The sequence below is a fragment of the Mytilus trossulus genome, chromosome 2 (assembly GCF_036588685.1).
Source record: "Mytilus trossulus isolate FHL-02 chromosome 2, PNRI_Mtr1.1.1.hap1, whole genome shotgun sequence".
In the NCBI taxonomy this organism is placed as follows: Eukaryota; Metazoa; Mollusca; class Bivalvia; order Mytilida; family Mytilidae; genus Mytilus; species Mytilus trossulus.
Genome location: NC_086374.1, coordinates 42712934 through 42729326, shown reverse-complemented (window position 1 = coordinate 42729326; position 16393 = coordinate 42712934). Strand labels below are relative to the sequence as shown.

The following is a 16393-nucleotide window of genomic DNA, read 5'->3' as shown; positions in this document are numbered from 1 at the left end:
TTGCAGTATATCCAACCAACCAACCAACCAAGAGATATCGTTAAAGTTGGTATACACTGAAATTGCATTAGACCTCTGGTCGATTTGGTCAACATGGTATTAACTTGTAGATATTTGACTGGTTGAGAACATGATTAAGATAGGTATGTTTGTATGTTAGATGCAACTGATATCTTTCTTGGATATCGTTTTGCTCAATTTATAATTTATAGTAGGTTTTCACTTCGTAAAAGTACAAGTCTTTTGATTTATTGTAGGGTGGACTATTTCGTCTGAATGTTTCAGTCTTCACACATTTTTAACTTTTAGTTTCTTTCTTATAAAGTTACATCCTTATCATAATTGACACAATTTATATACTTTGAAGTAATATCGACAACAACAATCAAAGGGAGGTCGACAAGGAAATTTTGTTCAACAAGATCGTAAACTTATTCACAAGCAACAATATTCTCTCATGGTTTTACCATCATTTTTCACAAACTCTCATAATTGTTTAATAGATAATTATAGACTAACAAAAACCAAATAACATAATGTTTAATTATTACAATGCTGTTCTTAGCGATCCGGATGCTGCTCTCGGTAGTGCCACGAACGAGGGTGCACGTGATGCTGGCTCACGACGTTTCAATTGATCAACGGCATTGTTTCCAATCATTTCTTGTTCTGTAATGTCTTGCTCAGTTTCACTTTCACTTTTACTGCCTGGTGCACTTAGATCGTCGCTGAACACTTCATCGGGGAAGTTAAAAGTTTCCATTGGCTTTTTTGTTTCATTTCCTGCTTGAACACTATGTAATAAGTTATTATCTTGCTTTGTTGTTTCTAAAACTGTTCTATCTCGGGAGTCACTCGGTAATTGATTATGTGCAAATGTTCGCAGAGGTAAAACATCGTATTCTGGGTTTTTGTAAAGGTTTGTTCTTGTTAACCCAGGTATTTCGTCTATTGAATTCTGTCTTCTTTTTTTGACTGGTAAGCTTTCTCTTAGAGGAAGAACATCGTAATGGGAAGCTGATGTGTCATGCGCAACATTTTGAATCTTATGGCCTTTCCCCGGAAGTGGTGGAGTGTGAGCTGTATCATAATTTTGTTCATTTTCTACTATGGTTGTGAAATAACTTCTGTCTTTACCTATTGGGCTAAAATTTGATTCCATTTCTACTGTTGTTTGATTTTTATCTGAATTTTGTTCTGCAATTTGATTTTCTTCTCTCAATTCTATTTCTTCAAAACCATTTCCAGGGTTTTCAAGTTTTGTTTTAAAAGCAGACGGCAATTTTGAATCACGAGATTGAAATTGGTATGCCAACGCGTTCATATTTTCTTTCATAAAAGCAGGATTGGAAGAATTTTTGGGACGTTTTTGAACACCGTCTATGTTCTCTGCCTTTTTCCTTCCTTTATACCTAAAACAAATGTGAAAATGTTCTATACGTATGTAAACACTTTGTTTGGTTGCATTAATGGTGTTTTACTACATAAAATACTGGATAAGATATCTTGAATCTAACAGTAATCGTTGTAATATTTAAACGGGTAATATAAGGGAGCTACAATTTGATTTTAAGGGGGCGTTAGGATGGAAAATTGTGTCCTGCATATTTTTTTGTTATAATCGCTGTCCTGCATTTTTTTATTTATTTGTTTTCCCTCTTTTCGGTGCTGCCTTTTTTCATTACTCCTGTCCTGATTTTTTTTTCCAAATTTCATCCTTTTCCCCCTAAAAATCAAATGTTAGCTCCCAAAAAGGAAAATGATACAACAGAAAGAATCAATACGTTCGATTTGAATTGATAAGAACATTATAAGTTCCTCTTTTATTTCACTGACTTCAATATTGTTAGATTTTATGGAACTTGTCTACTTTATATCACCGTAAGATTGAGCAAAAAATTGCATGCGATGCTGGTAACTTTTGTCATTAAGCGGGTTTTTTTTTCTTATATATTTGATAATGATATAAACTTTGGGATTTTTTGGTGTACAACTTTTTATATATAATATTTAATATTTAAACGTTGTTGCTTGTTTTTTTTGTGGTAATTATAGTTGATTGATTGATTGATTGATTGAATGCTACACTAAGTCAAACAATTTTGATTGTACCATAATGATCCTATATATTAGTTGATTCTCATCAACAAAGATTTTATTAAAAGCCGTGTTATTGGTGTATATTTGATATGACACCTCTATTTGTGAGAGATAACTTTAACTTTTGGTGTTTTTGCTTTATTACATGTGTGGTAATCAGTTAATTCCTGCTTTGGTTATCTTTTGGTAATGATATATTTAAATGTACAAGTTGATTTTTTTCTTGAAGTAGTGGTGTCGTCTGTACACTATACTAATTATAACAAACCTGTTAAGGCATACAGCACTAATTAAAACTGCCAATAGTATAATAAAAGCGCTTGGTATTATATAAGCGAGATGATCAAGTACAGTATCGTTTTCTGTTCCTGTTTCTTTGTTTTTGCTGACATTGCTTGTTTTTGCTGTTGTGATATTTGAAAAGGAAACAGTCTGTGAAATATCTGGTGGTTTAATTGTTGTGACTGTTGATTTGACAACATCCAACGTACTACTTGGGAGACTAGCTTCGGTTGAATGAACATTTTCTACAGTATGATAAGATGTTTCTTCGGTTATGGCATTGTCTGTATATAAGGACTTTGTGGTTTCATTTTCAACAATAGCAGATTGTTCTGTCGAAGAAGACGTCACGCTAATATAAGTTGTCGGTATCTTGGTTACGTCTGTTTTACCTCGCGTGTATGTTGTCAGTCTCTTCGTTGTTACCGTTGTACTGGGACTATAAGTTGTCGGTCTTTTCGTTACTTCCGTTTCACTGCGACTATTAGTTGTTGGTCTCTTCGTTACGGTCGTACTGTGAATATATGTTGTTTCTTTCTCCGTTACGTCCGTTTCATTGCGTAATTCTGTAGTTAAATGTTGTGTCGTTCTCTGTGTTTTAAATGATGTTAAAATCGATGTTATAATTGGCGAAGTAGTAAAACTCCGTTTTGTTGTGGATGACGAAGGTTGGAGCGTTGAGCTGATACCATTGTTAGCTGATGTCTCTACATTTGTTGTAACGGTAGACGTGGTTTCTTCTACAAATAAGTTAGGTGTGGTTGCTGATGATGATGAGAGCTTATTTTCCTCACTAGTAGTATCTTCCATAGAATGGTTAATATTCTGACCAGAAAACGTCTGTGGTTTAATTGATGTGTTAATAATGGCTTTAAGTTGTTCTGTTGAATGATATTTATTAGTGACGATTTTTGTTGAAGTATTTTGGTCATCTATGTCACCAGACCCCATTTCTCCGATAGTCGGTGTAATAGTTGCAGCTAAAATAAAAGGGGAAAACAATTATCGTAAGATAAAACACTTCAGAATAGGGCGCCGAATGAGACAATTATGGTTTTGTACACAATTCAATTCTGTCATAACAAAATCATTTTTGTCTTACAAAACTATATAATACAGACTTGTTTTATGAGAACTTCAATTTTGTGAGGACAAAATTTATTTTTGTCATGACAAAAGTCAATTTTGTCAAAAACGTATGCAAATGTAAACTTATTTGCATACAAAATTGACTTTTGTTACCCGATATGGAAATAAAAACATAAAAGTCAATTGTGTGACTTCTGTGAGACAAAATTTAGTTTTGTGAGACAAAATTTAGTTTTGTGGGACAAAATTTAGTTCTGTCAGTCAATTTTGTCTCACAAAAGACAATCTTGTCTCACTTAAGTCAGTTTTGTCTCACAAAACTCAATTTTGCCTCGACAAAACGCAATTTTGTGACGACAAAATTCAATTTTGTCAATTTTGTCTCGCAAAAGTCAATTTTGTCTCACAAAAGTCAATTTTGTCTCACAAAAGTCAATTTTGTCTCACAAAAGTCGATTTTGTCTCACAGAATCCAAACTAAACTAATTTGCATACAAAATTGACTTTTGTCGCCTAATTTTCAAATAAGGTAAAAAAAAATGAATTTTCTCATGACAAAAGTGACTTTTGTCCACTGAAAGATAATTTTGTATGACAAAATTTTAACTTTGTAGTATGCTACAAATTTTGTTAAACTGAACTCATGTTTGTTGAACAAAAGTCACTTTTGTCCATAAAAAATTGAATTTCGAGTACAAAACCACAAGAGTCCCATTCGGCGCCCCGTACACAGACTATTATTGAGGACCAGTTTTGGTACATCTGGCCATGAGTGTTAGCTTTTATATTTTTGGGCAATTGCCTCATTGAAATATACTTCCCTTCCTATTTTTTAGTATATAGATATATATTTATAATTATATTATATGTATGTTTCATTATAATACGTATTTCTGATTGACTATCTGCACATCACGTGTTATTCCTTAAGCAATTGCATTACACAATAAAACTTATCATTCATGATAACACGAGGTCCCACAATAAAGTGCAGATGTGAATTGAATAAAAAAAATGATAAAATTCGTGTTTTCATGAGCCTAGCTAAAAAATGTAATAAGTATTAAATGCTTCTTTTTGTAACTTCATAGGGGTGTAAATGCGTCGACTGTGCGTACATTTTTAGAATGAAACGCGGAAAGAAGCATTCAATTCTTAATTAATCTTTCCTCGGAACATATAATGCAAAAACATGTAAGAGATATTTAGTAAACAGGTTTGTTCCATGACGTGGAAATACTTACTGCAAGGTTTTTATATTCCGACTCGGAGTTATACTTTTTAATAGAAAAGTCATTGAATGTAAAGTGATGATTTCAATTATCTTATCCCATACGGTTTTATATTGTAATATATTCTAACTGTTTTATATTGTAATATATTCTAACTGTTTAGTTTTATACTGAAATAAAATGGATACAACACTTTGTAAATGTCATGCGCCCGAGGAACTTTTCTTGATTCGCCTTCATCAGGAACGCTCAATCGTATATTTGATGGGCAATGATGTAAGAACCGAAAGAGTTGAAAAGCTGTATGAACAAAAGGATATAAAAACTCAAGAATTGCCATTGCAGGCACCACAGTTTGCACATTGCCACTACGCGGCAGCCATTTTGATAATTTTGAAAAATAAATGCACATATATGCATGACAACATCTATTTCTGATAATTTTAAGTGAGTTTGGAGCACTTTTAATTTTCATATATATATCTGAATATGCTAGTCAACATTTGTGTGAAGTTATTAAAGTTTGGAGCATTTTGATTTTGAACAATTTTGTTGTTACCAAGATAACAAAATATGACATGAAAGACAAAATAGCATTGACGTTTTACTAAGTTCGGTCTGCCAATTAAGAAAGTAAATGTTACTTTAAAGTTTTCCCCATAGGATTCAATGGTAAACTTTCCCAAAGTTTCCATGGCAATGGAGGTACGATTTAAGTTTGGAAATTCCAAAGATGGATTGACACCAAAAAAGTGACGATTTTTCTATCCTTATATTTAATTTTCCTTTTTTGAATCGGCGATGTTCCTTTGGTACCATCTTATGGTGTGCAATCTGTCGATACCTACATTTTGGTATTGCGTAAGGTCTTGTGTTATTCTCTGACTATTAATGACTTTTTTTTTCACTAAATCCATTGGATGTTGGATTTGTACAGATTGGTATTTTAGTCCTAGGTATATGTTTTTAGGATATTGGCTTTGAACTAGCTGTAAGGAGTTGCTATTACTCTTTAGATTGTGTTTTTTTTTCTCCATAGGGATGTATTAATTCCCTAATACGTCTGTCGGTGTTGTTGTTAATTGTTCTTTTGTCTTGTATCAATCTAATGAATTAAGTCATTGTCAACTGATTTGTATAGTTTACTCTTATGCTGTGTCTTACACTACTGTCTTGGGTCTTGGAAGGACTAACGCCTTCGAACATGTTGATCGCCGTCACATTATATATGTCAGAAACCTGTAATTCAGGGGTTGCCGTGTGTTGCTGTATATCATATTTGTTCTTCGTTAATTTTATTATACATTAATCAGGCCGTTAGTTTTCTCGTTTAATTTTTTTTACATTTGCCATTTCGAGGTCTTTTATAGCTTGTTATGCGGTATGTTTTGATCCATGTTGAAGGTATTGCGATATCCTATATAGTCTCTGACATCTTCGTCATTTGGTATTTGTTTGGTAGGTGTATCATGAGTAATCATTCGACATCTTCTTGTTTTATATCAACGTTTTTATATCAACCCAAAAGAATTAGAAATTCAGACCTATAAACTAGGCAGTTTTGTCATTTCAATGTTTTCATGACATTGTTTCCAAACATTTATGTGAATGACGAATCTAATGTACACTCCTAGATAAGGATACTGTGTTGACATAAGCAGTAGGACAAAATTGAAAACAAATAGGAAGTAGACAATACAACAAACTTTCCTAGCAAAAGAACAAAGATGGATGCATATTAAGAAGCAAGCGCCTATTTTCTTAACCAGAATATTGCTCTCTTACCATTGCTTGTCTGTGAAAACATGATGAATACTATTGCGATCATATATGCGGCCATATTTGTCTATTCTAATTACTTCCTAATAAAATTTCATCATGTTTGGAGTGACATTAATCCCATGAGGACGTGTTTACAGTGTAATTATAAAAGGAAACTGACTTCCGATGTTGTATACTGGTACGATTACGCAGTGTCGGAAACTCCTTTCACATATTTTCATAACCTTTAATAAATGGTCTTTAAGTTGAAGTTTATAAGATGTTTGATTAAGTATTTCGAATTCAAACGTTTATTTTTTGTTTAAATGTCGAATTAAAACTACAAGAATATGATTCATTTGTATGGAAACTAATTCATTGCAAGTTGAATAGAATTTTGATTGCATATAACCAGGAGTCCCGTGTTTATTTTAGGTCAAATCTATAAATTCTACATAACAGTCATGTTTCCATCTTTGCAAATCATAAAAAATATCTGAAGTAATTTACTTTGTAATGTCTAGCTCAATAAGCCAATATAGAAATGCCTAAATCTTACAATTTCCCTCAATTCGTGTTTTTTCATAAGTTTTCCGGTACAAATATTAGCAAATCGCACACTGGCACTTGTCTCGGAAATAAATAATTTATATACTTATATATATATTAAGCATGTAAATATGTTTTGTGGATAAGTGCATGTGAAATCAAATCAAGAGAAGAAATCATGCTTTTCGAGGAGATTGTTTAACTTAGTAAAAACAAACTGCCGGTTTCAATGTCCCCCGATGCAGTTGTTTTGTCTGTCTAAGAGCAATAACTCAAAAAACATATCTTTCAAATTGGTTCTTTTTCTGCTTACCCTTCCGGAACACCTGAGATCACCCCTACTTCTTGGTGGGGTTCGTATTGCTTAAGGTGTCAGACCACCAATTCAAAATTCCTATCTGTTTAACCAAATTTTGCAATTTTCACAGCTTTCTAAATATTTTACCCATTAAGTTTAACTTCAAGGAAACCAGGTATATCCTGAATTGTACATGTATCATCTTTCTGCATGTCAATTTTCAACCAATGATCACCAATGTTTAAAGCCTTATTAGAAATTTCTGATCTTGAAAACACAGATACTACCAAAATAACTCCCGGTTTTCTGGTTTAAATTAGTGAATTATGTAGCGCATTGATCCTGAATTTTTAATGCAAACGCATAGACAAGTGAATTTTGGCTCATAATGGTCTAAATGTGTCTCCCTTTCACCAAAAGTTTCATTTCTGCAAATTTGTTGGTGAGTTTAAGTAGACAATGAAATCAAATGCGCTATCTTTTTGTCCCAGTAGGTCTACTTTCACATACGTTCTAAATTTGAGGGAGTAATTGGTGGTCTGACATCTTAAGTCTTTAATTTTCTATGTTGTGTCTTGTGTACTATTATTTGTCTGTTTGACTTTTTCTTTATTAGCCATGGCGTTGTCAGTTTATTTTCTATCAATGAGTTGGCTGTCCCTCTTGTATCTCTTGTCTCTCTTTCGTAAAACAGTACGCTAATACTTCCATCGAAGGCCTGTACTATGAAGGAAGAAGAAGGAGAAACTAATTAAGTTTATCTTTTGTCGCATATACGCTTTACCTAGACCCTTTTTGTTAAGTCCTCTTTTCGAGTTCCGAGTTCCTGTATCAATATTAGGTCAATGTCAGAAAAAATATCAACTTTTTTGTATGAGGCTTAGAAATTGGAGAGGGGCGATGTTCTACGGAGATTTGTTAGTGTAAAAAAATACCTAAAGTCAAACACAGCAAGATTTTTCTTAACGTTTAACTCAAAGTTTAGAGGCCAAAATTTAATCTTCTCAGCCAATAGATATATAACTAAAATACACCACTTAATCACATCCTATGAACTGTTAGGGAAATAATCATGAAATGGTATATCACATCATTGAGAGAGCAACCTGACAGTACATTGTAACAAGAAAACATGTCTTCTATCATCCATATGTCATCAGAAAACTTACATTTTAAAAAATAATTAACTGCTCCTAAATGGAGTTACTCGGTCAACTTATCACTGAACTAGTAGTATACATATTTGTTTAGGACTCCTCCGGGTGCGGGTGTATCTCGCTGCATTGAAGACCCATTGGTGGCCTTCGGTTGTTGTCTGCTCTATGGTCGGGTTGTTGTCTCTTTGACATTTTCTCCGTTTCCATTCTCACTTTTATTTAACATTCCTATGAGATAAATAGAATTATGTAGCGGGTTTTGTATGTGAACTGTATTTCGAAGTAACATGAGACGGCTTCAATGTCCTTTTTTTCTCTTCAGTTTTATGAAATGTCATTCTTTCTTAAGTCCCTCTTTGAAGCCTATATCAAACGAGAAGAAGTCTGCACTGTGCTCCCAAACAAAATTCGCACGAACTTTTAACTTCAATAGGTTGAGTAAGTGTTTTTTACTTCTCATTTGTCATAGGCTATTTCCAGCAGTCAGCTGGCTTTGCAATTATTTTGTTCAGTTGCCGGGTTGGAGACAAACAGTAAAAAATCTGAAAACGTGTTTACCAATCTTGTACTTACAAAAACATGGTAAAACTATTTTTCAACCTCATTAGGAAATATTTTTTAATAGTCAGTCTAGGAAATATATAATCAACATTTATTGTTTATAAAGTGCGTACGTAATGCTGTATTTGGTTTTCAGTTTATAATCACACCAAACTTGGACAAACCTCTTTTGCTTAAGTATCCTTCCTTTGAAATGAACAAAAAACACTTGAAATTATATGTACATTGTATAATCCGCTTAGTCACATGTTACATAGGTTACCATAATGGCGACTTACATGTATGTTATTATAGCATTCGTTGATATTATAGGACAGGGTGAGTATTCATTTATATTAATTAATTATATTCCGCATAACATCTTACATTTGCACCAAAAACTTTTTTATTTTAACAAGTTGTATTTTGTTTTGTTACTGAGTCAGTTATAATTAAGTATTATTGATAAAAGATGTTTTAAATTTTTCCACGACCATTCTTTACATCTTATCAGATAAAGGATAACAGTAAAGTATTCCCAACCCAACGAACATAGCATACCCGAGATTTCATAGGTTTAGAAAACTATTTGTTTCACATTATTAACGTTCCCATTTACTATCGACAAGAATCAGAAAAAAATAACGAATAGAAATTTTATTTCCAAAAATAATCATTAAGGAGCAAAATGATATATGAGTAAAAACATGCATATAATATAATTTGAAAATCAGGAAGTTTTCATTATTTATCTTTTTTTTCTTTAATTGTCAACCGCCATCAAAATATAATAAGATGAATTATTAATTAAACCGTGTACATATGTTTAGTCAAAGTAACCTTGCTTTACGAAATGATTATTTTTCCATTTGATTATTTATTTGAATTTATTTATCTCATTATTAAAATTTATTAATCACTCTCCTTTTTAAATTCATCAAATACAACAAAAATACCAAAGCTACGTAAATGAAAAATATACTAAAGCTATGTAATATTAAGGGGGAAAACAGCCGCTTTAAAATATAAACAGGATATAAAACATGTATCTACCATCGACACGCGACATAAGTATCTTAGCTAATAGCTTCCGTTTTAATTTGTTTAATCATGTATAGTACGTGCACACTATAAATTCTGGAGTTATATATTTTTGATTAGTATCTATATTATTTAGTGTAAAAATATTTAAATAACCTCTCGCCGTCATATAGCTTTTTAGCACTGACGCGGCGTAAAACAAACACCAAACAATCTATCAATCAATCTATATTATATAATTATGTGACACTACACACGACCAAAGTATTATTCGAAATTCTAATATTTTCCACAACATGGGTGACTGGAGAATAGCAAAATTGTCATTTTCCTTCTGCTTCCAATCGGCAGTGAAATCTTTGCCAAGGTAGGGCATGCTTTAGGGTGCGCGGGATGTATAGATACGCAACCACGTGTTATTTAAAAATCCGATGCGTCCTGTAGAGAGCGCCACACTTTCTGCACGTAAAGAACCCATGCCACAATATTTTGAAGCGTCAGTAGGTGGCTTGTTGTAAGGCGACATTTCTGTCCATACCCATGATATCCTCATTTGCAAAATGTATTCTATTTTTCCTTCCGTTATCCCGGCCTATCCTATGGCAGGTATTTATTGTTTTATTATTCTCGTCCTGAATATGAATACAATATTTGCCACTGGACGTTAAGTAATCAGCAATCAATAAATAATTTATACTTTTCAAAATATTGTTAGTTTTAGCAGACACAACGCAGAATAGTAGATCGACACCTGTGGAGATGACATCAAATAATTTGGTGGAGATAGATAGTAATGAACCAGATTCTAAAGGACTAGGAACGAAAGGTATTGTCATCAGTACGAATAAATATACAGTTTGGTTTGTATGCTATCAATACAAAATACAGTTTTTACGCTACATAAACGAAATACATTTTGGTTTGTACGCTACAAAAACGAAATATATTTTGGTTTGTACGATATAAATACAAAATACATTTTGGGTTGTATGATATAAATACAAAATACATTTTGGTTTGTACGCTATAAATACAAAATACATTTTGGGTTGTACATTATAAATACAAAATACATTTTGGTTTATACGCTATATATAAAACTCAGTTAGATCTGTATGTTATATGAACAGAATGCAGTTTAGTTTATACATGTTTAGTTTATAATCATGCACCTGTCCTAAGTCAGGAATCTGATGTTCAGTGGTTGTCGTCTGTTTATGTGGTTCATAAGTGTTTCTCGTTTCTCGTTTTTTATATATAGTGTTTTACTTTTATAAATTGTAACTTGGATGGAGAGTTGTCTTATTGGCACTCATACCACATCTTCCTATATCTTTATAACAGTACTTCACAAATCCTTTTCTGTCCGCAGTTAAAAATGGTTTTTAAAAATACGGAGAAACTGTTTATGTGCGTACTAGTATTAACCAGTGGATTCTTTAAACCTCGAAAGAACTTCTGGGTACTTTTAAATCTCGATCTTTCTCTGAAATTAAATCTATCAAAATCTTTGATTTTTCAACCCTTTACTCCACTATTCCCCATGTGAAATTGAAAAATCGGCTGAAAGAAATAATCCCATGCTTTTCAATATAAAATGGTAACATACACTATAAAGATATTAAATTGGTATACCATACGGCAAGTTTTGCTAAAAATGAACAAATGGTAAAACATGCTTCACCAAGGAACAAGACGTAATGATCTTAAGCTTGACTTTCTTATTGACAACACATTTGTTGAATTTGGATGTATCATTTTTCAACAAACTGTCGGCATTCCTATTGGAACGAGCTTTACAACTCTCCTTGCCGACCTTTTCTTATTTCTATATGAGTTGGAGTTCCTTCGAAACAAGAAAATCACAGAAACATATCATATATTGAACATTCAGATATATTGAAGATGTTTTTCCATTAACAATCCAAACTTTTCTGATGGGTTTTCATTAATAAATCCTCCAGAATGTCAAATTGAAGAAACAACACATACAAGTTTCTTCGCCTGAATTTTAGACTTATGTATACCTCAAATTTGACATAATCAGTACTAGATTCTATGTCAAACGACACGATTCTAATTTTGAAATTACAAATTCCTCCCACCTTAGCAGTAATATACCATTTTCACCTACAAATGAGATCTACATTCTTCCAACTCATTCGGTATTCAAGAGCTCACAGTTATACTACTCAGTCTTTATAAAACGTTAATAGTGTATCACCAGATAGTTGTTGAAACAGGGTTGTATCTTTTTTTTTCTAATGAAAAAAGAGTGTCCATCGTAAGCTACGAAGACATTGGTGATAAGATACTGACGTCGATTATCATCTCAATTACAGATTATAGTGTTTTTTTGTTTTTCTTTCAATATTTTGAACCAGAAACGGTCTATCCAATTTTGGTTACATCCTTTTCGTTCTTATCGTGATTAAGATATAACACAATGTTGACTGCTCTACACCCATTTTTGATATATTTAACAATTATGTCTTGTTGGTTTTGTTCAATATAATGGAATTTTATGCGACTGTCATACAAGTGAGAGGTTTAGCCAGCCATAAAACCATGGTTAATCTCCATTTTCTACGTTATTCGGAAATACCTTAATAATTCAGAAATATGAAAGTTATTTCCATTCGTTTGAGCTGTTGATTTTGCCTTTAGATAATGGACTTTTAGTTTTGATTTTCCATGGAGTTAGGTATTTTTGTTATTTTACTATTAGATACATATAGTCTCTATTTTGAATTTATTTATGTCTATTCAGGATTGATCATTTTGTTGGCCGCTGTAGGAATGATCTTCATTATAACCATAGTAGTAGCACTGCTTGTGATACGCAGGTAAAGTCTGAAATATGATTTATTCCATAATTAGTTGTTTTAAGAAAAGAAACACACAGGAAAAGAGTATCGGTACTAATGCTCTGGTCTAATTTGAAGATATTGTCCAATTCAAAGTTCAAATACAGCATTCAAACAATTGCAACTAATCACCGATAACAATCTTGTTCCTAAATGTGTACAAATCTATATTAATGAAGAATAAGGAACTGACAATTTATAACATGATTAATGATTATGGATATTCCACAAGTTTTTAACCTTAAAAACCTACAAATTTCTAACAGTTAGAGTAACAAAAAAAAATAAGGAAAAAAAAAAAAAACGGTTCATAATTGAAATCGACTTTTAACTTATATCCATATGATAATTTTTCAGAAGAATCAGAAGGGACAACACAAGCAATAAGATCTTTATTCACATCTCTTTCGCTTTCTTTCTTTATTGAATGTATTAAGTTTGATAGCAAAAATAAAGATAGGATGACATGATAAAATACAATAAAACAGATATAACAATGAAATTAAAAAAATATATTTACTCATCTACTTGTTGTATAAACGTCAACAAAAGAACACAATTTTTAAAAAGCATAAATTAAATAATAAGCAAGCCATATCTTGACCGTCTTAACAACAGACACTTTGGCTAATCTGCAATCAATTCCATCTTCATGCCTTATAAATCGTGTGCTCTGTTACAACTCTAGATTCTACTGACGATGAAAGGTAACACTTGGTCACCGAAAGCTCAAGTTTTTAGTTCAGTCTAAGTGACCGAGTGGTATAAAGCGCTGTACTGGCAAGGGTAATTCAACAAAAATGTGCACAAATGTAACATTTTTTTGCTGATGTTTAGAATAATTATGAATATAATATGTGTTTTAGTTGTGTATCACCTTCATTGGTCATCCAATGGATGAATCTGTCGTAGAGTCGTTACTTGTTTAGACGTACTTAGTATATACATTTATATAATTACTATCTTATATGACTTCCAGAAGATATTTCTTTGTATCCTTTGCCATTGCTTTATATATCTTTTTATTTATACAATAAAGTGCTTTTTAAAAGACATTGTTTATTTGCACAGATAACATTCTAATCTATGCGATTATTTTTAGGTTCAAGAAAAAGAAAATTGAAATTCGTGCAAACCGTGCCAGTTACGTAAACCATGGCTATGAACAAACGGAATCAGAAGCTTTTACAAATAAACCAGAACGTGACGGATCACAAAATTCTCGAACACTACCTCCGGTGAAACCTACCAGAAGATCCAGTTCCAAGAAGAGTCAGAACACATGCTATGTAAACATTGAGATTGGGGCTGTTAATAAACCATTTCCAACTACATCCCTCCCGAGAAACATTGATCAAAATGTAGAACTGGTAGTTCCAAATTTAACATCGAAAACCTCTAGTATGGGTTCTAGTATTCCATATATCGATGCATCTAAAGAAAATTTAGACATTATCAGTGAAAAGGGGAAGACGTCCATGGAAAATTTAAAAACAAATGTCTCACAAAGTGCCGAGGAAATTCGAACGTAGCTGATTGCTTAAGTTTGTGTTTTATTGATTTTGTGTTTCAAATAAAAATATCTTTGTTTTATAATTTAAACACTGTATTCAATCATGATTCATTATTAACAAGATTGATACAAACGGCCAGTGTGAAGTTTTCTCGTCACATTACATCCTTCTTCCGCTATCTACAATAGACTTGGTGAAAAATGTCTTGTAAAGGACAAACTATTTTATATTCGTAATTGAAACGTTTCTCGCATTCTCACACGACATTTCTTGGTATGAAGTTTTACCACCGTTTTGGAGAAATGGTTCACTATTGTATAATTCAGAAATAATTCATTAAAGCCATAGATTTGTTTTAAATTCACACATGGCTCGGGCAGTAATACTAGCATTCGCATTGTATCCTGAACGTTAATAAAATGCTATACACACGGCAAGGATTAGCGATTGCCAGTTTTCCCAGCGGAGAAAGTGTATGGCAGTTATGTAAAAGATTGTAAGTCATATGATTCAATGAATGAAAGCCGTAAACTATTTGCTAACTACTTGATTTGTTGAAAATTACGTTATCGGTGAGCCTATAATACCGCCAAGAATGTGAACAACTGTTCCAAATGAATATACTTGTGTGTTCCTTTCCAGGAAAGACAAACTGTATTTTATGAAAAGCTTTGCTATTCTACTTTCATTTAGTGCTTTTAAATGTTTAAAATTTAAACTTTAAATAAACAAAGAAAGATTTATTTGATTGTATAACATATCTATGATTTTTATTTTTCAAAAAACAAAAAATCGAAAAATCATTATGTTCCTTTTGCTTAGTTTTTTTTCTATGTTGTGTTTTCTGAACTACTGTTTGTCATTTTAATTTGTAACCATGGCGTTGACAGTTTATTTTCGATTTATGAGTTTTAAAGTCCCCTCCAGTTGGTATCTTTTGCCCTTTTTTATACTCAGGATAATAACACGAATACACACAGTTAAATTCGTGCAAACGTAATACCTGTCGGAAGCAAAACTCGCAATAATGTAGGTCGCCCGATCACATACATTCACGAAGAATAGAACCAGGAAGGCATACAAATATGAGTATTTCAATTATCATTTCCCCATTCCGACCGGATATGTCGTCGTAATTTACATCATCACACACGGCCAATCGGAAGTCCCACTTAGACAAATGGCCTAATGCAGGTCAGAAGACTAAGATGACCATGTTTTACACCTAGTAACCCCTGTGGTTTTCATATTATTGAAGAAACTAAGACAAATGGTTGTTTTAAAACAAAGTTGACAATAGAAAAAAAGTGGTAGATATATTGTTGACGATAGACAGCAAATCATGATAAATATATTGACGACAAAACGCTATATGCGGTCATTAGCACACGAAGCATGCACTATATAGGATTATCATTTTTAATACAATAATGCCTAATTTAAATTATTACTGTAGAATATTAAATGACAAATTACCACGCTTATATCCATGAAAATATAAATTAATATCTATGAAACAAGACGTAATAATGACACCATTACTTGTGTAATGCATCTTAGGTTGTTTTATTATGTTGTAAGGTTCGTGAACACTCTCCTCTGTTCTGGGTATTTTGTTACAACTGAGTCTATGGAATTCTGTAAATTTTCTAAGAATGAAATAAGTCCTTTAAAATCTTATTATCATTGTTACAAAAAATTAACCAGTGTAAAGTGTGTTACTATACGGTATTGGTGAATAAGGCATAATCACAACAACCAATTGAAACCAAGAAAACATAAGGAAAAGGAAAATGATGCCGTTTTTAGAGCCGGTTTCTTTTGTAATGCGACTACCCCGTTAGGTCTCCTCTCTGTAATGTACGTTTTAAAAGTGACCGACATGACTGATTGATGTGGCTGTGTATTTATACATTCCACACAGCTTAACATCATAGAAAATTGAAAATGACGCTGAACCGAA

At 32.4% G+C, this 16393-nt stretch overlaps 2 protein-coding genes across 2 annotated transcripts; one reads left to right on the top strand and one right to left on the bottom strand.

The window, feature by feature from the left end:
* Positions 1-483: 483 nt before the first annotated feature.
* LOC134707295 (uncharacterized) lies at positions 484-6648 on the bottom strand. The gene is made up of 3 exons (XM_063566942.1): positions 6489-6648; positions 2369-3362; positions 484-1412 (listed from the first exon to the last, which is right to left on the bottom strand). Exons 1-3 carry the CDS (start codon positions 6541-6543, stop codon positions 548-550), a joined length of 1914 nt encoding a protein of 637 aa, XP_063423012.1. The 5' UTR covers positions 6544-6648; the 3' UTR covers positions 484-547.
* Positions 6649-9193: 2545 nt separating this feature from the next.
* LOC134707294 (uncharacterized) lies at positions 9194-15236 on the top strand. Its single transcript, XM_063566941.1, has 4 exons — positions 9194-9347; positions 10765-10875; positions 12820-12895; positions 14019-15236. Exons 1-4 carry the CDS (start codon positions 9296-9298, stop codon positions 14446-14448), a joined length of 669 nt encoding a protein of 222 aa, XP_063423011.1. The 5' UTR covers positions 9194-9295; the 3' UTR covers positions 14449-15236.
* Positions 15237-16393: the final 1157 nt, after the last annotated feature.